Here is a 22,474-nt window from a genome sequence, read left to right as displayed (position 1 = left end):
TTAAGGGATCATATCTAGGCATTTTAAAATTGATCATCCACCTAGGATGTCACTTGTTGATTAATGTCATTGTCCTCAATTACAAGGAATTAAAATAATGCATGATGATTTATGACATACATCAAAATGAATAAGTTTCAAAAGAAAACATACTATAGTTACATAATGTATGTATGTATGGTATGACATGATATTTTTGTTTTTCATAACAATTATGAATGCAAATTTATGATGTCATGGCATATGATGAGCAAACAATCATGGCAATTTAGCATAAATAATATAGCTAGATTATCTATCTAAGTATCCCTATTCTTAAACCAATTGCTAAACTTAAATAATAGACATAAGTTGCCCCTTTCTTCTCAAGAAATGTCAAAATCTCAACTTGGCATTTCTTTTTCCTTTAACCGAATTGTGCCAATTTAATTAGGTCCAAATCTTTAAATTTTGGCACATTTTCTCTTCCAACAAGAGTAACCAATTAGGCCTTCTCATTTTTAAGGAGTATAATTACTTTGGAAATGTCCTCCAAGTGTCAATTTCTTTAAGGTTAGGTTAACTACCCTTTCAATTAAAGTTGACACTCTCTAGATCTATCTAGGGTATAGAGAACACACTCCTAGGAACCCAAAATCGATTGGTGCTCCTTGGGTGTTCTAGGTATTCATTAGGGATAACTTCCCTTGATAGCTTCCTAGACTTCTTAGAAGCCTTGGTCATGCTCGACTTTTCTAGGTCAACTCTAGGGAGAGCTTCCCTTTGACTTTCTTAGACTTCTTATAAGCCTTAGTCATGTTGGTCTTTTCAAGGTTAATTTTAAGGATGACCTCCCTTGTAACTTGACTTGACTCCTAGACCTAAGGTTAGTTCTATACTATATGGAACCCTATAGTATGAAGGCTTATTCTTCTTGGCTTTAGGTTTGTATCTCAAACCTCTATTGTCATTGAATGACTCTTCCTTATCTATTCCTAGGTCTTGTTCATCTTGCCCTTTAAAGATATTCTCCATTCTTTTTATGTCTTTTCCAATTTATCAAGCCTTGACCTTTAGGCTTGGTTTTCCATTCTTAAATCCATTTTTCTAGATTTCCTCTTGCATTTCTATTTCTAGGCAAGATCCTTAGAATTATTGCCTAAATTATTATATACCTTCCTAACCTTAGGTGAGGTAGTCTTAGCATAATAGGCCATATTTTTTCTTTAAACCTATCATGCCTCCTATTTTCATGATAAATTGCATTAAGATGATAAAGATTTGAACTAGCATGCTTTTTATCATGACTCAAAGGAATTGATTTAATAAATGATACCTTGGGTTTGCTCTTGAGAGCTCCTTCTTGAGTTGAGCTTCCTCCTTTGTTCTTGGCCGGTTTCTTCCTCTTAGGACATTGATTTTGATAATGTCCTTTTTGATTGTAAGAGAAGCACCCAATGTACTCCTTGCCTTTGCGTACCACAGAATCGACCTCCTTTAGCTTTTCCTTACCCTTAGGTGTTACTTGACCCTTCTTCTCGGTCAACTTAGGGCACTTTTGTAGTGTCCTCTTTCCCTACACTCAAAACATATAATGTAATTTTTATTATTACAATTTGAAATTTTTACACCTTCACATGTAGGGATGATACTTAATCCTCCATTTGATTTTGCTTGACTTATGGAGGTGGCATTATCTTCCTTTCCATTTGACCTGGAAGTAGAAGCCTTTTCAATGAATGATGCTCCCCCTCAATCCTAGAGGCGGAGGTGATACGAACCCCACCAACAAATGTGATGGAACCCGAGAGAACGATGGATAGAACCCCAAGAACTAGAAGATAAGAGTGTGAGTCTTGACCCGTAATCAAGAACCAAGCCTACGAAGGAAAAGGAAACGCCACACCAAGGGTGATAAGTTTCGATTGGTTGAACGCCACGAGAGTAAACTTGATAAGTTCAGAAGTCCTTTCAAGAACTAAGAGAGCACACAAATCTCACCAAATTTAAGTTACTTCATATGAAGATGTCCCTCCCTTATATAATGGGAGTGAACAAGGAAGAGTACAAATTAAATCCATGCATAATTAAAGTTCCAATATTCCATGCCTCATGAAAGCTATCTAGGAACCCAAACAAAATAAATGCATGCATAATTAGAGTTCCAATATCCCATGCCTCATGAAAGCTATCTAGGAACCCAAAACAAAATAAATGCATGCACAATTAGAGTCCCAAGTCACATGCCTCATGTAAGTAATCTAAACTACTTAAGTCTTCATGCATGAACGAGTTTCCATGCTTATTAGCATTCTTCCGTTAAGCGCAGCCGAGTCATGGATGGATACGCCCGATTATGTGGATTAGGCCATGACTAGCAGTTGAGATTATTTTGGTCTCTTCTTGAGTTCTTTGATTAGCTCATTTAGCGCTTCCTTGAAACTCTTTGCTCGAAGTCTTATAATTGGGCCTTCCGGAAGTGACAAATGATCTCTCGTAGCTTCAACTGGCATACATTATTCTCCCCTTCTTGAAAAGGATTTGTCCTCAAATCATCACCTGCATCAAACGGGGACAAATCAGCAACATTAAAAGTAGAATGTACACCATACTCACCTGATAGTTCAAGTTTATAGACATTATCATTGATGCGCTCCAATACTTGAAATGGGTCATCCCCTCGAGGTAGAAGTTTAGAACGACATTTGTCCGGAAATCGCTCCTTTCGGAGGTGCAACCAAACCCATTCTCCCAGTTCAAACATAATTTTCTTGCGCCCCTTGTTAGCTTGTTGCATGTATTGCTGGGTTCTTTTCTCAATATTCAGTCGTGCTTGCTCATGAATCTTCTTTACGAATTCGTCCTTCTACTTACCATCTAAGTTTATATGCTCACTTACAACCAAAGGAATCGAATCTAATGGTGACAAAGGATTGAAACCATAAACAATTTCAAATGGAGAAAATTAAGTCGCAAAATGTATGCTCCTATTGTAAGCAAATTCAACATGAGATAGACAATCTTTTCATATTCTCAAATTCTTGTTAATAATCGCACGGAGTAAAAAGGACAAAGTTCGATTGACCACTTCAGTTTGCCCATCAGTTTGGGGGTGACAAGTAGTAGAGAATAACAATTTAGTTCCTAATTTCCCCCACAAAGTTTTCCAAAAATAACTCAAAAATTTTGCATCCCTATCAAAGACAATGGTCCTAGGCATGTCATGTAACCTAACAATTCAGCTATATGCGATGCATCATCAGTTTTATGACATGGAATGAAATGCGCCATTTTGGAAAACCTATCCACCACAACAAAAATTGAATCTCTCCTCCTCTTGATCCGAGGTAATCCCAAAACAAAGTCCATTGAAATATCAGTCCAAGGTTCACTAGGTATAGGCAAAGTAGCATACAAGCCATGGGGTTTCAATTTAGACATAGCTTGTTTGCAAGTGATGCACTTCTCACAAATTCTCTCCACGTCACGTTTCATATGAGGCCAAAAGAAATAATCCTGTAAAACCCCTAAAGTCTTAGTAATGCTAAAATGACGCATCAAGCCACCACCATGGGCTTCCATAGTAAACAATTCACGCAGCGAACACATAGACACACACAATCTATTTTCACAAAATAAAAACCCATCATGCATATAGAACTTACCAAATGCAACCTTATCACATGCTTTGAACACATCAGAAAAATCAGCATTGTTAGTATATAAATCCTTGATATATTCAAATCCAAGTAATTTCGTATCTAAAGTTGAAAGTAAAGCATGTCTTCGAGATAATGCATCAGCAACCACATTCTCTTATCCTTGCTTGTATTTAATTACATAAGGAAATGTCTCAATGAATTCCACCCATTTAGCATAGCGTCGGTTCAACTTATGTTGGCTCTTTAAATGCTTTAGAGATTGATGATCTGTGTGAATCACAAATTCTTTTGGCCATAGGTAATGTTGCCATGTCTCCAATGCTCTCACAAACGCATACATCTCCTTGTCATATGTGTGATAGTTGAGAGTCGCTCCACTCAACTTCTCACTGAAGTAAGCAATGAGTCTCATCTCCTACATAAGCACAGCACCTATACTAACACCAGAAGCATCACATTCAATTTCAAAGGTTTTAGAAAAATTTGGTAGGATTAGTAAAGGAGCAGAACTTAGCTTTTGTTTCAAAGTGTTGAATGCCCTCTCTTGCTCCTCTCCCCACTTGAATGACTCACTTTTCTTGATGACTTTAGTAAGAGGAGCTGTAATATTGCTAAAATCACGAACAAACCATCTATAGAAGCTGGCCAAACCATGGAAACTCCTCACTTGGCTAATTGTTGTCGGTGTTGACCACTCTTGGATTGCTTTCACCTTTTCCTCATCCATCTCAACGCCTTTAACACTAACAACAAAACCAAGAAACACAATTTTCTCGGTACAAAAGGAGCATTTATTGAGGTTAACAAAAAACTTCTCTTTCTTTTAACACACTCAAAACTGACTTTAAATGTGTCACATGCTCTTATAAGTTTTTGCTATAAATCAAAATATCATCAAAATATACAACTACAAATCTACCTAAGAAAGTACGTAAAACATGGTTCATCGAACACATAAAACTGCTAGGAGCATTAGTTAAACCAAAAGGCATTACTAACTATTCATATAAGTCATGGTTAGTTTTAAAACCAGTTTTCCATTCATCACCTTCTTTTATCCTAATCTAATGATACCCACTCCTAAGATCAATTTTTGTGAACACACAAGAACCATGCAATTCATCAAGTATATCATCAATCCTAGGAATTGGATGGCGATACTTTACCGTGTTGTTGATGGCTCGACAATCCACACACATCATTCATGTTCCATCCTTTTTCGGAACTAGTAGTACAGGCACGGCGCAAGGACTCATGCTTTCTCGAACATACCCCTTCTTCAATATTTCATTAACTTGCCTCTGAAGTTCCTTTGCTTCCTCCGGATTGCTTCTATAGGCAGGTCGATTTGGAATGGATGCACCGGGTAAGAAGTCGATTTGGTGCTCAATTCCTCTAATCAGAGGTAAATCATGCGGAACCTCTTCAGAAAAACCCATCTCGAATTCTGTAAGAGAGAAACAATAACACTAGGCAAAGAATCGTTAAGGTCGTTAGTGCTCAAGAGTGCCTCCTTATACAAAAGGATAAGGAGTGGCTGATTTGAAAACAAAGCTCGTTTGATCTCACTTTTTTTTTTTTTCTTTTTTTTTGCATAAAAGCTATTTTTCTTTCTCTCTTCTTTTTTTTTCCTTTCCCACTCCTTTTGGCCCTTTCCTCTCATTTTCTTTTCTCTCAATCTTTTTTTCCCTCAATTTCTTTTCTCTCAATTTTTTCCCCTCAATTTCTTTTCCTCTCTTCTTTTCATTTACTTTTTATAATCTCAACCGATCCTCCATAACTTGTCTTGGAGTCAATGGTATAAGAATAATAGGTTGCCCCTTCAGAGTAAAACTATTTATAAGGCCATTATGTGTTACCTTTCGATCAAATTGCTAAGGTCTCCCCAATAATAGATGACATGCATGCATAGGAACTACGTCACACAACAGCTCATCTTCATATTTGCCAATGGAAATTGCTACCATGACTTGCTTTGTTACCTTGATTTCACCACAATAGTTTAGCCACTGGAGTTGATAAGGACGCGAATGTTTCCGAGTAGGTATCAATACTTGCCACATTGGTACAACTCTCCCCATTGATAATAACACTGCAAACCTTGTTATTGACAAAACAACGAGTATGAAACAAGTTCTCCTGTTGATTATCTTCTTCTTCCTTAGCTTGTAGATTGAGTCTCCAACAACAGCATGTTGCTCATCATCACTGTCCTCCTTTTGTGGCACTTCTTCAACCATTTCATCCTCATCTTCTGACTCAAGTTCACCTTGGGCGTTTATTACCATCACCCTTTTGTTTACACATTGACTGGTTATATGGCCATGTCCTTGACATTTAAAACACTTGATATCATGAGTTTTGGAAGAAAAGAACTCGCAATTACCTTGAGTAGCAGATGTTGCGGGTTTGGGCTTTTTGAAGGGTTCAAACTTTGGCTTATTTTGCAGTTGTTCTTCCTTTCTTGGAGTTGTCTGCCACGTGCCGTTAGTAGTTATTGGTTGTCCCTTCCTAGCCAATCCTTTCCGCTTGAGTTGTTCTTCCACTTTTAGTGCTTGGTGAACCATGTCCGATAGCTCTACATAATGCTGCAATTCAACAATATCAGTAATTTCTATGTTTAAACCATGTAAAAACCTGGCCATGGTGGCTTCCCGATCTTCATCGACATTAGCTCGCATCATGGACAACTTCATCTCCTTGAAATATTCATCCACACTTTTGGAGCCTTGAGATAACCTTTGAAGTCGCTGATATAAGCTTCTATAATAATGGTTGGGTACAAACCTCCTTCTCATCAGCACTTTCATCTCCTCTCAAATGGATACAGGTTGCTCTCTATTCCTTCTCTGAGTCATCACTACTTGATCCCACCAAATAATAGCATAATTAGTGAATTCAATGACAGCTAACTTCACCTTTTTAAGCTCTGAAAAATCATGACAGTCAAACAACATTTCCATCTTAGTTTCCCATTCAAGTAAGCTTCTGGGTCATTTCTCCCTTGGAAGGTTGGAATCTTCAGCTTAATCCCTCCTAAATCATTATTTCTTCTAGGCCCGTTTCTATCTCCTCAATATCCAATCCTGCCTCGGTTGTCATTTTGCTCATAAAAGTCTTCCACTAGCTCTTCATCTTCTTCGACATCAACCCCTTGAGCATGTCTTTGTTGTGGTATAGTAGAACGGTCTTGTTGATGTCTTCTTGGTGTCTCATCCTCCACTCGATCCAACCTCTTATGGATAGATTCTAATTCAGCCCTCATCATTCGTTGCATTTCCCCATCAATGCTTGTAGTTGCAGGTTCGGAAGTCACCTAACCCCCTCATTTGCTCCCCCTCATTTGCTCCATCCTCCTGGTTGTTGGACATGTCTACATAAAATAAAAGAAAACCTCACAAGCACTCAACTCACGTTTGGGTGGTAGACTCTCAATTAATGATATCTCATAGTTCTTAATCAAACTCTAGAATAAATCGGAATATCACATAACAATTCAACACATACCACCGAAGCTTATGATGATAGAATTTTAAGAGAAAAATGAAAGAGTAGAAGTTTGAGAGTAAGGGAAACAAGAAATGGATTGTTGAAGATAATCACTTTGATTTGCACAAGCAGCTTCTTTTTTTTTGGCTGAGTTTTCTTTCGTTTCTTTTTTTTTTTTGCTGACCATTTTTTTTTTTTGAAGAATAGCAAGTAAAGATAGATTTAGCACTTGCCTTTGAACCAAAGCTCTGATACCAGATGATACGAACCCCACCAACAAATGTGATAGAACCCGAGACAACGATGGATAGAACCCCCAAGAACTAGAAGACAAGAGTGTGAGTCTTGACCCGTAAATCAAGAATCGGCACGAACCAAGCCTACGAAGGAAAATGAAACGCCACACCAAGGGTGATGAGTTTTAATGGGTTGAACACCACGAGAGTAAACTCGATAAGTTCAGAATCCTTTCAAGAACTAAGAAAGCACAGAAATCTCACCAAAACTAAGTTACTTCATATGAAGATGTCTCTCCCTTATATAATGGGAGTGAACAAGAAAGAGTACAAATTAAATGCATGCATAATTAGAGTCCCAATATCCCATGCCTCATGAAAGTTATCTAGGAACCCAAAACAAAATAAATGCATGCATAACTAGAGTCCCAATATCCCATGTCTCGTGAAAGTTATCTAGGAACCCAAAATAAAATAAATGCATGCACAATTAGAGTCCCAAGTCACATGAATCTAAAATACTTAAGTCTTCATGCATGAACGAGTTTCCATGCTTATTAGTGTTCTTCCATTAAGCGCGGCCGAGTCATGGATGGATACGCCCGATTATGTGGATTAGGCCATGACTAGGAATTGGGATTATCTTGGTCTCTCCTTACTCATAGTCAGCCCAATATTCTTTGATTAGCCCATTTAGCGCTTCCTTGAAACGCTTTGCCTAAAGTCTTGTAATTGGGCCTTCCGGAAGTGACAAACACTAGGTGTCCAGGCAGCCTTGACCCATCTAGATTTTCACTGTCTTTCTTCACTCACCAGACTTCCCTTTTGCTTAGCTTCACTCACTAGGGTTTTTCACCTGGCTTCACTCGCCAGGATTTTTCACCTGCCTAGCTTCATTCACTAGGGCTTTTCATCTGTCTACACTCACAAGACTTCCCTTCTGCTTAGCTTCACTCACTAGGGCTTTTCACCTTACTTCACTCACCAGAATTTTTTACCTGCCTAGCTTCATTCACTAGGGCTTTTTATCTGCCTTCACTCACCAGAATTTTCCAACTGCTTGACTTCACTCACCAGGACTTTCCATCACCGAGCTTCACTCACTAGGATGTTCCTAAACTGCTAGGCTTCATTCACCAGGACTTCCTCATTGTTGGGACTTTCCACGCCAAGTGTTAAGTTAACACCGATCCACTTGAATTTTCATCTTTTACCAATCTTCCCATTGGACTTGCTCTCGCCTAACCTCCAGTTAGAACTTCTCAGTCAAGTATCCGGTCATCCTACCTACTTAACTTCCGGTCAAACTTGACCATCAATCTCCATATATTGTCAAATATCAAAACTCAAACATGAGGGGAGCCTTGGCGCAACGGTAAAGTTGTTACTTTGTGACCAAAAGGTCATGCGTTCGAATCCTGGAAACAGCCTCTTGTAAAAAGCAGGATAAGGCTGCGCACAATGAATCTTTCTCCGGGACTCCTCATAGCGAGAGCTTCGTGCACCGGACTGCCTTTTTATCAAACTCAAACATCAAGATTCAAGCTTGAGCTAGCTCAAGCTTAGTCAAATTGGTCAACCTTGACCTAAGGAAATTACACCAATAGTTATAACTTATTCTCATAATGAATGAAGATTATCACTATGCACATTTAGGGATTCTATATCAATGTTCTATAGAATTCATATTTAGAAGTTTGTCCTAAATAAATTATTCAGTTAAATTGCTCCTGTGCATCTCATCTGTAAACTTTTATTTATGATTCTCTAACTACATTTTGATTGGTAAATGCAGTTCCAAGGTTCTAGCCTGTTTCTATTTCTGATAGACTCCGTGATAGGTTGCTTCAGTGGAATGGATTCTCTTAATATGTTTTCTTTTTTCATATGCAAATTTAGGCAACTCAACCAAATAGGGATGAAATGGAACAATGGTTTGAAAGAAATTTCTTGGACCAGGAAAAAGGAAAAGTTGTGGTAAGCCAATGATTTTTTTTGTACAAGAATGTACAGACATGTAATACAAGTTTTCTATACACCATGTGTTTTAGGTGAAGCCCACTCTTGCTGGATCAAGCATAGGTGTTGTTGTTGCTTATGGTATTGATGATGCCATTGAAAAGGCAGTTAACATAATAAAAGAGGTAATTTGTTTCTGATTCTCTGTTGCAGTAAATATATGATATGAAGAACATGTATTTCCTTCCTTAACCTGAGTTTATCTGTGGCAGGGCATTGATGATAAAGTCCTTGTTGAAGTTTTTCTTGAAGGAGGGATTGAATTTACAGCAATTGTCATTGATGTTGGAATGGATAATGATGTCAAGCCAATTGTTTTACTTCCAACTGAAGTAAGTCAACGCCCTTGCTTTTCTTAGATAAAACTTTTTGGTTATTATGTTTATTTAAGATACCTGGAAATCTGAATGACAGTGATATTTTTCTCTCAAGAGTATGTAAAATTTTTTATTGTCAATTATAACATCCAGAATATTGAGTATTATTTGACAGATCTTGGGAGATGTTACTACTGTCATGAAATGTTTGTTCCTGACAAGTTAAATCCTGTAATGAAGAGTTGCACATTTTTTTATTGAGATGCATCCACATCAAGATCCATTGTCAAATCTACTTGTCTAACTAGGAAAGCTAAACATATAAATTCCTTAACTTATCCATGTACTTACCTTAATAAGGTTTCACATGCTTGCATGTGAAACCTTCCTCTAAGCCTAACGTGCTTTATCAGTCCCCTCAGATTCTTAAGTGGCATCTTGTACCTTTTTTCCATTAAAACTTGGGTGACACCATTTGCTGAATTAGAGATATTTAGAAATTAGTTTGGGTATTGCCAAAAGGAATAGGTCAATTAACAATGGTATGTGTATTGTTGTTATTGAATGTGAGGTGGATCTTCAAATTTTGGCCAAACCTGATGCTTCTGAAGATGTCATCTTTAATTACAGGAGGAAGTATCTTCCAACACAGCAAGTAAGTTTGCAGCATTTTTTTTTAATCTTTTCTTAATGTTAATGTTGTTTTGTAATCTCTTTGTACATTGTTGCCTTTTGGCTGAACGGTTTGATTTACACTGAATTGAATAATGAATTCATTCTAAATTTTTTGTAAGATTACTTATGAGGTTGTCTCTTGTGCAGGTTGCTTATTACACCCCTCCACGGTTTCCAATCCATGTAATTGAATGCATAAGGCAAGGGGCATCGATGCTCTTTCAATCTTTTGGTCTCCGTGACTTTGCCAGAATTGATGGTTGGTTTTTGCCCAATCATGTTAATTTGATTCCAACTCTGGGAAAGGATATTAAGTTTGGACTAACTGAATCTGGTACCATCCTTTTCACTGATATTAACTTGGTATGTGAGAATATTTTGATAACTGAGCTCACAAGGCTTGTTTCATTTTGCTACTTGCTATGGCAGTGATAGTTGTTCATTGAATTCAGGTAAGTGGCATGGAGCAAACTAGCTTCCTATTTCAGCAAGCCTCAAAGGTATATACTATCTTGCCTCCTGTAAATACAAGAACCAGATATCTGTAATCTGACAAAACTTTAAAATATGCCTAGAAGACTATACGCTGGAAATGAAATATGTTATCAAAATGGCCCTAAAGAAGTACACATAAAAACCTCAAACTAGAGATTATGGTGACTGCAGAATTGTATTCTTACCACTAGAGTTGACATAATATGGATTATCATTTATAACAGCAAAATAGAAAAATTAAGAAAGGAATGATAGAATCTTTTCACTCTTTCATGGTTCCAAGAGTCAGTCAATCAATGTTAGTAAGCACAATCAAGACGTCTGGTTCTGGCACTGATATTATGTTGGCATGGGTAAACCAATGTCACTGTGTCACCTATGTCAGTGTCATTCTGGTGGTACCGATAGAGACATGCCTTGGCTTGACTAGTATCATCTGAAATTGGCCGATTTAGGACTCTCTTCTGACATCCTTCAATTTTGTATGTTGAGCATAGGGAAGAGATCAAATACTATAAAAAATGGGAAGGTGAAATTGAGATATATCAATATCTTATACTTCTTTCAATTCCACTTCCAACTCCTAGTGGTTCTGAGATATATTTAACTAATTTCAGTATCAAATGTTTTCGAAGTATTATTCAATTTAGTTCTTGAAAAATTATGAGGTTAATCTCACTAAAATATTACGTGGACTAGTGCACTCATCCAATGCACAACATTCATTTTAGCATTTTTTTTTTGAAAATTTAGTAATTTTGATATTAGTAAATTAGAATTATTAATCTTCATAATTATTATATTTTTATAATTTATTGCTCTAAAATTTTAATTTAATTGAGTGTGTAATTGTTATAGGCTATATTTAAATGTAACCAAGGTAAGTAGGATAAGACTATATAATGAAAACTTATTTGAGTTGATCTTCGAATGCTTGAAAGTGTGCCTAATGTTAGCACAACGTGGTACTGAAACTATACCATTCCAAAGGGACCAACACTCTAGCATTGAACAATATTTAAACTTTGCACTTCTGTTCTGCAGACTTCTGGAGTTAAATTCAATATTATTTAACCATGGGTTTCGTATGTCTATCTTCCAATGACCATTTTTTAACTTATATAGGTTGGGTTCTCTCATTCAAATATTCTACGGACTGTTATTCAGCATGCTTGTTCGCGATTTCCTTCTCTCAAATCTTGCAGCAGTGTATGGAACACTTTAGCTAGAAGGTTGCATTCTGCTCGTTTGCGCAACATTCCTTCCAAGTCCCAGGGTCGTCGGAAGGTTTTTGTTCTTTTTGGAGGAGAAACCTCAGAGCGTCAAGTATCGCTGATGAGCGGAACAAATGTTTGGCTCAACTTGCAAGGTTATGATGATGTAAATTCCTAACTTACTGCTACTTGACACCTGTTGACCTATTGAATTATCTTTTGTTCAGTATTTTAGTAAACTAATTGTTCCTATGAGTGCCATGGATCACAATTTTTACCGTACTATAACAGATTGTATTTTACTTGGACTACCTATGTGGTATCCAGATAGATGTATCTACTCACTTAATTGCCTCCATCATTCTAGTCCCTTTGACTAAATATATTTCCTGCGTGGATGCCCATTTTCTGTATCCTATGCTATGTTTAGTTCATGGATGCATTTAGGTACCTATTTCCAGAGAATTTATTTTAGAGAATGGATTGTCAATTTACCAACTCTTGTGTATTTAGATAAAAACATGTACATAGATGGTAATATAGCCAGGGCTATGTACTGGGGGAGATAAGAAAGAGCATTCAGTCCTTCAAGAAGGCAGATAATTGTCAGCGTGACAGCCGTGACTTGGTGCTTAGGTTTTATAGGGAAAGAAATGGTTACATAATTTTGTTCTTGGATATAGCATAAGCATTTATCATTTTCCCCCTGCTATGTCAAGTCTCATTATTGAGCTAGCATGATACTTTTCTTTTTGGTCAGCTTGATGTGATTCCTTGCCTGCTAGCACCTGCACGAGGTTATGCATCTGCCCAGCATGGGGATGTAAATCAACACGAGAACTATCGAACTGTTTGGACTTTGCCGTAAGCTTCTTTTCTTTTAGCTCATCTCCTGTGTTCTTCACCTTGCTCTGATAACTTTTCTTATAATTTGCTTCTTTTCAAATATATATATATATATATATATATATATTCTAATTAAATAAAACCTATGTTCTTGAACAGTTATTCTCTCGTCCTACGCCATACCACAGAAGAAGTTTTGGCAGCATGCATTGAAGCCATTGAACCTGATAGGGCTTCATTGACTTCTCATTTACGCAACAATGCTACAAGTGAACTAGCCAAAGCACTTAGTAAACATGACTGGTTTACAGGTTTTGACATCACTGAAGAACTTCCTACAAATTATACACTGGAAAACTGGATCCAGCATGCTAAGGAAGCTCAGGCAATAGTTTTTATTGCAGGTCTGATCTGAACCATGCATATGCAGTAATACTAATTCTAGATAAATAAGTATCGCTTTATGACATGGTGGATACGTGATTCATTAATGCATTTATAAACAGTTTAGATTTCTTTGGTAGTGTTTACTATACTTGAAAAGCTTACAAGGACAATTGACTTTGCGCATTTAGATACTACAGTAGTGATACTTTTTTTGTTGGTTTATCAAAGATGACTTTGGATAATCTTATATGATTAGCAATAATAAAATGAATACACAATATTCCATCAAATTGCATTGATGAGGATAGTTTTCTGTCTATTATTTTTAAATTTGACAACTGAGATTTGTCAGGTTGCAATTTTCAATTCATCACAAATAATTCCTATTGGTGTTCGATCATTTTAATTACAACTTTCCTGCAAAAGAATTACTAAATTTGAGTTTTTGGGATGAATATTTTCTTAGCTTATCTTTATTCTATGAAATTGTTGGTACAAAAAGAGGGCTACCTTGACTCTCGAAACTGAATCTTATCGTTGGCAATTCATATTTATAATGCTATCAAATATCAAGGTTCCTTGATGTATTTACAGTAGCCATATAAAATAACTTGATAGACCATTGAATTTTAATTTTGGAATTTTGAACACCTAGTTAAACACAAAAGCCACTGAAAGTATAATGATTGAAACATCTTCTATCAATTTGTTCTTAATTAAGTTTCCATCTCAACATGCATTGCTGTTCAAAAATGCTTGAACAAAGTCATTTTGAAGAATAGAAACTTGTCCATTTTTTTTTCAGTCGTCATGAGGCATATTTTATTCCTTTCCCCCTTGACATTTCTGGTGGCAAGCTATGCCCAAGTATCAACTTGGCTACACCCGTCTTGACATTACCCTGGTTAGACGAGTTAAATTGTAAATAATCATTGACTAATACTCGTGATTATGCTATACAGATTTGTTATTGTAACCATAAACTCCTCTTTCTTTGTCCCATTCCCATGTGTGAAGCATTTAGTTTACTAATCTAAAAGATCTTCAAGAACCCAATTGTTTTTAATCTTTCTCAAGTATCTTTTCTCTGTCTCTATTTTCTATCAAGTACTACTGTTTCATTTAACTTGAAATTCCAAGTGTTAATCTTATTAACAAACATGGGATTAAGATTCGTGGTTTTTTTTGTTGTTTAAATTGATTTTTTATCTTTAGCCTTTGACCATAACCAGCTTTTCTGAACAGTGCATGGTGGAATTGGTGAAGATGGCACTCTCCAATCTTTGTTAGAGTCTGCAGGAGTTCCCTATACTGGTATTAAATTTCTGTCAGTTCTTATGCTGTACCATTATTCTTGGCATTTAGCTGGGTTTTTAAATCGTGCAGGCCCTGGACCATCTGCTTCTAAAGTTTGTATGGATAAAGTGCAAACATCTGTTTCTCTTAGTCATGTATGATACTGTCTAATTTTGTGGCACGCATTTTCTTTTAGTTTAAAAAACTTTTTTTCCCTTAGTTCTGAACTTCAATTTTGTTGCCAACAATATTTTGACAGTGATTTCCTATTATCTTAAGGTTCTGAAATCTGGAATTGCTGACACAATCAACAAAACCTGTTAGATTTTGCTAACAACAGAACTTCTAGCTTGGCAAGTGATATTACTCCAAAAATCCAACTGGGGCTTAATAAAGGAAAATATCCTTGTATCTAAACTTATAGCTTTTCAATAAAGATACAGAAAGTTCCAAAGTTCATAAGTGTTAATCTTTCATTGTGCCATTACTTTTGTCATTTAATCAATCAATTCTTGACTTGTTAGGCAACAGAAAATTCAGTTTGGCTAGTTATACTGATTTAATGAGAGTTGATAAAGGAAGTCATCCTTACCCTCAACCTTATATCAAACTAATATAGACAGGTTGATGTAGCACAAATGGAGATTGAGGGTTGGGTGGTTTGGGGAGTAAAAATCTGGAATGAAGTGGTAAAGAGATTGTAGAAACTTAGATATCATACCTAAGGGTTCCTAGGCATCACACCATAGGGAGATTGTATAAAGAAATGTAGAAACTTAGGTATCATACCTAAGGGTTCCTAGGCATCACACCATAAGGAGATTGTATCACACAACCAAAGAGAACTCTCAAAACTTTGGTATCTATTCCATATTCCAGCATTACAGCAGTACACATATTTATACTAGGACTCACAAAGGACTAAACAACATAAATGCTAGTAGACGAACTCGTTGAAAACACAAAGGATTCATAAAGACACATAGGAAACATAAAAGATTTAAAAATATGCTACAATTTTCCAAGCATGGGAAAATAAAGCACATGGAATTATTGGACATTTAATGCTAGCTTTTGACTTCAACCCTTTGGAATTGATGAACTTTATATCATTTCCCAAGTATGTTTATAATCTTCCAAGACATGTAAAATTAATAGTGGAGTTTTAGAATCTTTATTTTTTCTTTTATAGACTTTTAATGGAGATTGTCACTCGTCTCCATCAACTCTCCCGAGGTGTGAAAAACTCATCCTTGGCGAGTTAAAAGCATGGAATCTTTCATAAAGGTCTCTATTCAGCTATTGAAATTCATAATTAGTAATCCATGTGTATTCAGAAAGGGGTCATGTCTTCCATTTGATGGCAAACGAGCATTATGTGCATTACTTGCCACAACATATTCATATCCAGAATATAAAGTAAGATCCTCAATGTTGAAGATATTGCCAGATTGGGTAGTTGTGAACTTGGTACAAAATCAGTAGCATGTTGAATTTTACACATTGGTGGCACATTCTTCTGAAGCCACATAAGAAAAGTCATTTAATAACATAGTGATTTCCGGAGGAAATAAGGAAACTTCGGGAGCATATATAGAACTTTCTTTACTCTGCTGCTGAAAATTTTTCCAGGTCAGAATGTGAAGAGATTTTCCACTATTGGTAGCATTCTTTGCCTTTTCTTGTATTTCTTTATTTCTTTGGTTTCAATAATACTTTCTCGTCGTTGAACATGAAAGTGTATGTGTTCTCCTTGCCATAATGATGCACATCTCGATCATATAGCCAAGGTCTCCCAGGAAGTATATGAGTTACTTTCATTGGAATAATATTGCTCCAAATAGAGTCACAGACCTCAATCCAGTGTTAAACCTTGCAAGAGTCTATCTAGGATCTTCAACAATTTGGCTCCTGATCTTTAACTCATCAAATTTCTGCATATACTCAGCTAAAGATAAATGATTCTACTTTAAATTAATAAGTTGATCACATAATTGTCGTAGTAATTGGTCAGCAAATACTTCTTTCGTAGTTTAGCTTTCATCTCCTCCCATGAGTTGATTGATGGTTGCCCTAATCTCCTCACGTTTTCTTCAACACAACTCCACCATATTTTTGCTAAACCCACGAGCTTCATTCGAGCAAACCTTACTCTTCAATCATTTAACATGCCGTACCAATCAAAATATTCTTCTATTGCTACAAGCCAATCAACAAATAAAGTGGGGTTCACTTTTCCTTCGAAATCTAACTCCTCAGTTTGAACCTTCTTTGTGATATCTCCAACAACATCTTGGTAATTATTTTTTGCTTTAAGAAATCCTCTAGCCCACTCAAAAAAAGATTGTTGTTATTGAGGTGTTGGAAACCCTTTTTGAATCAAGTTGTTGTTTGTCTGAGATGTTTCTCCTTGCTCTCCTTGGACTAAGTCACCTTTAGATTGAGAAATCATGACTTCAACACTATTTAAACGAATTTGCATGCCATCAAGTTGTTCCATCATGCAAACAAGTATCTCATCACGTCAGTCAATTTTCCTCTAAAGCTCCTCCCGGATCTTGTAGACATATTAACTTAAGCTTTGATACCAAATATGATGTAAGCACAAACGGAAATTGAGGGTTGGGTGGTTTGGGAAGTAGAAATCTGGAATGAAGTGGTAAAGAAATTGTAGAAACTTAGGTATCACACCTAAGGGTTCATAGCCATCACACCATAGGGAGATTGTATGAAAAATTGTAGAAACTTAGGTATCACACATAAGGGTTCATAGGCATCGAACTATAGGGAGATTGTATCACACAACCAAAGAGAACTCTCAAAACTTTTATATCTATTCCATATTCCAGCATTACAGGAGTACATATATTTATACTAGGACTCACAAAGGACTTAAGTTACATAAATGTTAGTAGATGGACTCATTGAAAACACAAAGGACTCATAATGACACATAGAAAAAATAAAAAGACTCATAAATATGCTACAATTTTCCAAGCATGAGAAAATAAATCACATTGGAATTATTGGACATTTAATGCTAGCTTTTGACTTTTGACTTCAACCCTTTGGAATTGATGAACTTTATATCATTTCCCAAGTAGGTTTCTAATCTTCCAAGACATGTCAAATTAATAATGGAGATTTAGAATCTTTATTTCTGCTTTTATAGATGGAGTTTGTCACTTGTCTCTATCACACAATAAATTCCAAATTTCACAGGTAAATAATCTTTCATCGTGCCATTACTTTACACATTACAGAATATATCTTCTGTTTTCCTCATCTACAATTGGAGAAAGCCTTATGTTAAGCTTTTCAACTAGAAGTTAATACACTTTTCCCTGTACTTTCCAGTTTGAAGTAGTTGGGAAACTACATGATCTGGTGATAGACAAAAGCAATCTTGTAAAGAAAAATAATCCTAAGATGGATGACATGAGAGATATACGTCAAAATCAACTTGGAGGAGGCAAACTTGAAAGGAGATTGGAACATTAAGGAGGCCATCAACAATTTCTCATTGATGCCTCAGTACAATGAGAAATATGCTATTTGGCCTTCATATGAAACATCATCAAACCTTATAAATTATAACTTCAAAACTTGATAACCCATGCTTTGCATACAATAAATAAGTAAACAAGCTTAATCACACTGATTACATCTTGATTTGAATAGCAACGTAGAAGTATTAAATGATGCTCAAAATCAATGTTCCAAGTCATTCAAAGGAAAAGTTGTCATTATCACACTTGGTGCATCATTTTCCAGCATTTTTTCCTGTCAAATGAACAGAAAATGGCTGTCAAACTCTATATTGTCTGGCTTCTAAACCTTATGTATGGAAAAATTGTCATATCACACCTCTCGGATCATTTTTCCAGCATTTTTTCCTGTCAAAATGAAAAGAAATTGGCTGTCAAACTCTACATTTTCTGGCTTCTAAACCTTATGTATATTTTTGAAATCATCTTCCGTTATAGTTTGGTATCAATGCACAACTTTAGCTTCATTGTGAGGCTGATATCTCATCATTTTTTTTTTTTGTAATATACAGTTGACAAATTTGGGAGTTCTTACCATACCCAAAGATGTTAGGAGCACAGAGGAATTATTAAATTCTAATTTAGCTGATACCTGGCAAGATCTGACAGTTAAACTTCAATCAGAATCATTATGCATCAAACCAGCTCGTGATGGATGCTCAACTGGAGTTGCTAGATTACGGTATATATCTTACAGGACTGTCTCTTAAAAGTTTGGTGGTGATCTATTAACTTCACAATCGCTTATGCTTTTTGATGATCAAATAATATTTTGCAGCTCCAGAGAAGATCTTAAAGTCTATGTAAATGCATTGCAAAAGTCCCTGCCACGGCTTCCAGCTAATAGTCTGTCAAAGGTCGATAATAACTACCATAATTTCTTTCCCCTATCTTTTATGGTCTTTGTACCAGAATTCCTTATATATCTATTTTTGGCCCTGAGAATTATGATTTTATTCCTAATCCTGCAATGTACATTCACTAGGTTCATGGCATCATTTATTTTGGTTTTTCTACTACTAAGTATCCTCTCCTAGATTATTCACTATTGTGATAATTTCATATTCTATCTGTTTATTTCAACTTGCCTCAAATAGTTGGGACTAACACAACTGCTTTTTTTTCCAGTTTATTTTGATAAAAATGGAAACTACTTCAAACTTATTTGTCATGCCCCATATTTGTAACTAAACTAATTTTTCTTTGCCAAACATATACAGCTGCATGCTATAAACTGGCGATACCATATTCAGACACTATAAGCTATAAGGGATATCGAGCATTTGTTTTTGTAGAGATAAAATTTTAGTACGTAAACTTCCAAACCTCTACAGTATTTGAACAATGAAAATTTAGCATTTCAAAGGAAGTATGGAATATCTCACAAAAGCTATATGCTGTCTTGTTGGTACTCGCTTAAGTACTAGAGTTTATGAATCCTGGTAGCAAAGTGAGAGGCGCTCACTTGACTACCAGGATTCATAAACTCTAGTACTTAAGCCTGGAGGTCTAGAGTTCGAATTCTGGGGGAGGCAAAAATCCATTGGCCAGGGGTGGAAAGTCTTAGTGAGTAACGGCACGGCCAAAGAGTCGTCGGTCGACGACATTAGAGGTCGCCAAATGGGTCGACGACATAAGGGCCGCCAGTTGGGCCACCACAAGGGCCGCCCAAGAGGCCAAAGGGTCGGGTTGTTACAATAAAAGGCGTCTTTTATTGTAACGACCCGACCTTTGGCCTCTTGGGCGGCCCTTGTGGCGGCCCAACTGCAACAGTTTCATAGTTTTAACTTGTTTCACCTCTTCTGGAACAATGAAAGCATGTCTACAAGCCATACTTAATTGTTCCACTTCTTTAGTTGAGAAATATATTTTATGTTGCTAGTATCATGTGATATAACTGTATTTATCTGTTCCCAATTCTTCATTAATAAACATCTTGTAGATTGGTAATGCCAACTGATAACTATTTTTGACTCCCTATGCAATCAAATTGTGATGTCTAAAAAATTCTAATGTTTTCTCTTTTAGGGGCATGGTGTAATTGAAATGCCAAACCCTCCTCCTCAATCATTAGTTTTTGAGCCTTTTATTGAAACAGATGAAATAATTGTTTCATCAAAATCAGTGGATAATAATGCTCGCCACCTAATATGGGAAGAACGTACTGGATGGATCGAAGTGACAGTGGGTGTTATGGGTACACGTGGTGAAATGCACTCTCTTAGTCCAAGTATTACTATCAAAGAAACTGGTGACATTTTATCTCTTGAAGAGAAATTTCAAGGTACTGTTTCTCATTTGGTGATATTTTGACCCTGAAGATAAATATGTTTTTTACTTGAATTTGTTGTAATTTCTGTCAGACTAATAATCATCAGGTTGTTAGTAATTGTATCATGTTCTCTTGCACAAAAATTGACAATCATAAGGGATGTGTATTTCAAGTTGACAACAACAAAATCTCCGTAGTCCCATCTGTTTGGAGTCAGTTATGTGCATCTAATCTCATCGTCAAGCACTATGTAATGCAATATGGTCAGTAAATCAGGTCTTTCGATCACTTTCAAAAGGAAAGTTACCTTTTGGCGATCCTCTACTCACATCTTTAACTTTAATTGAAGCTAGAGGTTTTATTGTACATGTTCATACCATTTTAACCTGTCTTCTTATTTGATCATTTATTAGGGTTAGACCCCATGAGTAAAGATATTTTACTTTGTTTCTCATAGGAATCATGAAATTCCATCTCAGTACTCTCATCTTGACTAACTTTGGTAAAGTAAGCATTTCTGACAAATCAATTTCGTGCAGTCTAGTTAGGGTAGGGATGTTGGACATGGATTGCATTCTTAAACATGTTTTCATTAACTTTTCTTAGTTTCTACTTTCTACAACTACATTTGTGATCCATCTATAGAATGGATACTATGTTGCAATTGTGGTCCATCTTGGTTGGCTGGATAGTAATGAGGGAGCATTCAGGTAGAGGCTCATTCAGATAACTTTTGGTTGGAATCAATCAACTCGACTCTTATTCAGATAAGATAATGTTATCGCTCAACGAGCTTATTTGCCAACAATTTATTTTTAGTCGAACTCCATCATGATTCAATTGTCTCCACCATGATGCAATTGTCTCAACTATGATGAGTTGGTTGATACCTATGCAATCAATTCAACTAGCTGATATACAATCTTATCTTGTCTAACAGTCGCATGAGTCAACTCAGGCAATCGACTAAGTATCCCGGTCGATTGAAACAAACATCTGGAACAAACATAAGTGAATCGGATATCTGATTTTACTTAAATTACACCTCATAAGCCGTCACAATCCTTCGAGATCAAGCTTATGCTTAGACTACAACTTAGAATTCATGTTCCCTCATCAAAGGCTCTGAATCAAGCTTGTCTAACTTGAAATCATAAACCAAAATTAGAAGTCAACACAATTTCTTACAGTTCAGAGTCTTTTGGTTGTGTCAGTTTTATGTCATCCAAGAGTCCATCTCCCGCTAGGTCCTTCAATCCCTTGGATGCACCAAGCCCACAACTTGCTTTATATGTCATTCTTCACTTCACCTATGAAGTTCATCTCTAGCTACTTCTGTCAAAATTATCTTAACAATTCTAATCTCCTCTTTCTGTGGTCCCTTGCATGTCCCGTATCACCCATTTCCACTCCAGTGGACCTCTTGAGCCTTGAGCCGCGCTTAGTCAACATCACAACTCACAAGTTCAACGAACTTCATATGCATGTTACTTTCATGTGCATGTTACAAAGCCCCAGCAAACTCACGCACAAATGAGTAACATAGGCAAATACCTAACTTAAAATCTTTTGCTAAACATATCAAAACATGCTAGTCAAACATGACACTTTAAGACATGATTTTCATATATGCTATTTGCAAATAATATGCAATAAATTTAAATCAAACTTTCCAATTTTCTATTTTCAGGTATCATAAAGAAACATAAAATTTTAAGTCAATTAAAACTAAATCTAGACATAACATATAATTTTAACAATGAGAAAAGAAAGGGAATATTTTAGACAAATTGATAGGAAACTAGTGCAAGAGCTTTAGATTTCTTAGATCTATTATCGAACAAAGAGATATTTATCTTTAATGAGTTAAAGAGTAGACAACTAAAATGGAGGACTTTAAGTCTTTTGTGATTTCTTTGGTGCGCATTTAAAATTTTATGGTCTTAGTAATTTAAGTCAAACAAAGCGTAAGGGTTCTCTCTTAACTTGAAAGGCATCACCATTTCTACAAGATCATTTATTTATGTTTGGTCCTCAGC

The 22,474-nt window shown here is 36.1% G+C and overlaps 1 protein-coding gene across 2 annotated transcripts in view; it reads left to right on the top strand.

Moving 5' to 3' along the window:
- LOC122014354 overlaps positions 1 to 22,474 on the top strand; it is a 31,572-nt gene that overhangs the window by 6,722 nt on the left and 2,376 nt on the right. Inside the window, exons 7-20 of one of the 2 annotated variants that reach the window (XM_042570570.1) lie at positions 9,266 to 9,343; positions 9,418 to 9,510; positions 9,598 to 9,717; positions 10,274 to 10,357; positions 10,525 to 10,740; positions 10,830 to 10,877; positions 11,998 to 12,252; positions 12,847 to 12,950; positions 13,092 to 13,336; positions 14,565 to 14,633; positions 14,706 to 14,770; positions 18,676 to 18,845; positions 18,942 to 19,020; positions 20,192 to 20,447. In XM_042570570.1, the coding sequence (XP_042426504.1) occupies positions 9,266 to 9,343; positions 9,418 to 9,510; positions 9,598 to 9,717; positions 10,274 to 10,357; positions 10,525 to 10,740; positions 10,830 to 10,877; positions 11,998 to 12,252; positions 12,847 to 12,950; positions 13,092 to 13,336; positions 14,565 to 14,633; positions 14,706 to 14,770; positions 18,676 to 18,845; positions 18,942 to 19,020; positions 20,192 to 20,447 (1,882 nt within the window). Of the gene's footprint in view, positions 1 to 9,265; positions 9,344 to 9,417; positions 9,511 to 9,597; positions 9,718 to 10,273; positions 10,358 to 10,524; positions 10,741 to 10,829; positions 10,878 to 11,997; positions 12,253 to 12,846; positions 12,951 to 13,091; positions 13,337 to 14,564; positions 14,634 to 14,705; positions 14,771 to 18,675; positions 18,846 to 18,941; positions 19,021 to 20,191; positions 20,448 to 22,474 lie in introns of those variants that run through there. The other variant, XR_006120648.1, reaches the window with a different exon arrangement.

The sequence above is a fragment of the Zingiber officinale genome, chromosome 8B, assembly GCF_018446385.1.
Source record: "Zingiber officinale cultivar Zhangliang chromosome 8B, Zo_v1.1, whole genome shotgun sequence".
NCBI classification, from domain to species: Eukaryota; Viridiplantae; Streptophyta; class Magnoliopsida; order Zingiberales; family Zingiberaceae; genus Zingiber; species Zingiber officinale.
Note: the sequence above shows the minus strand (reverse complement) of the source record. Positions and strands in the feature narration are given on the sequence as shown.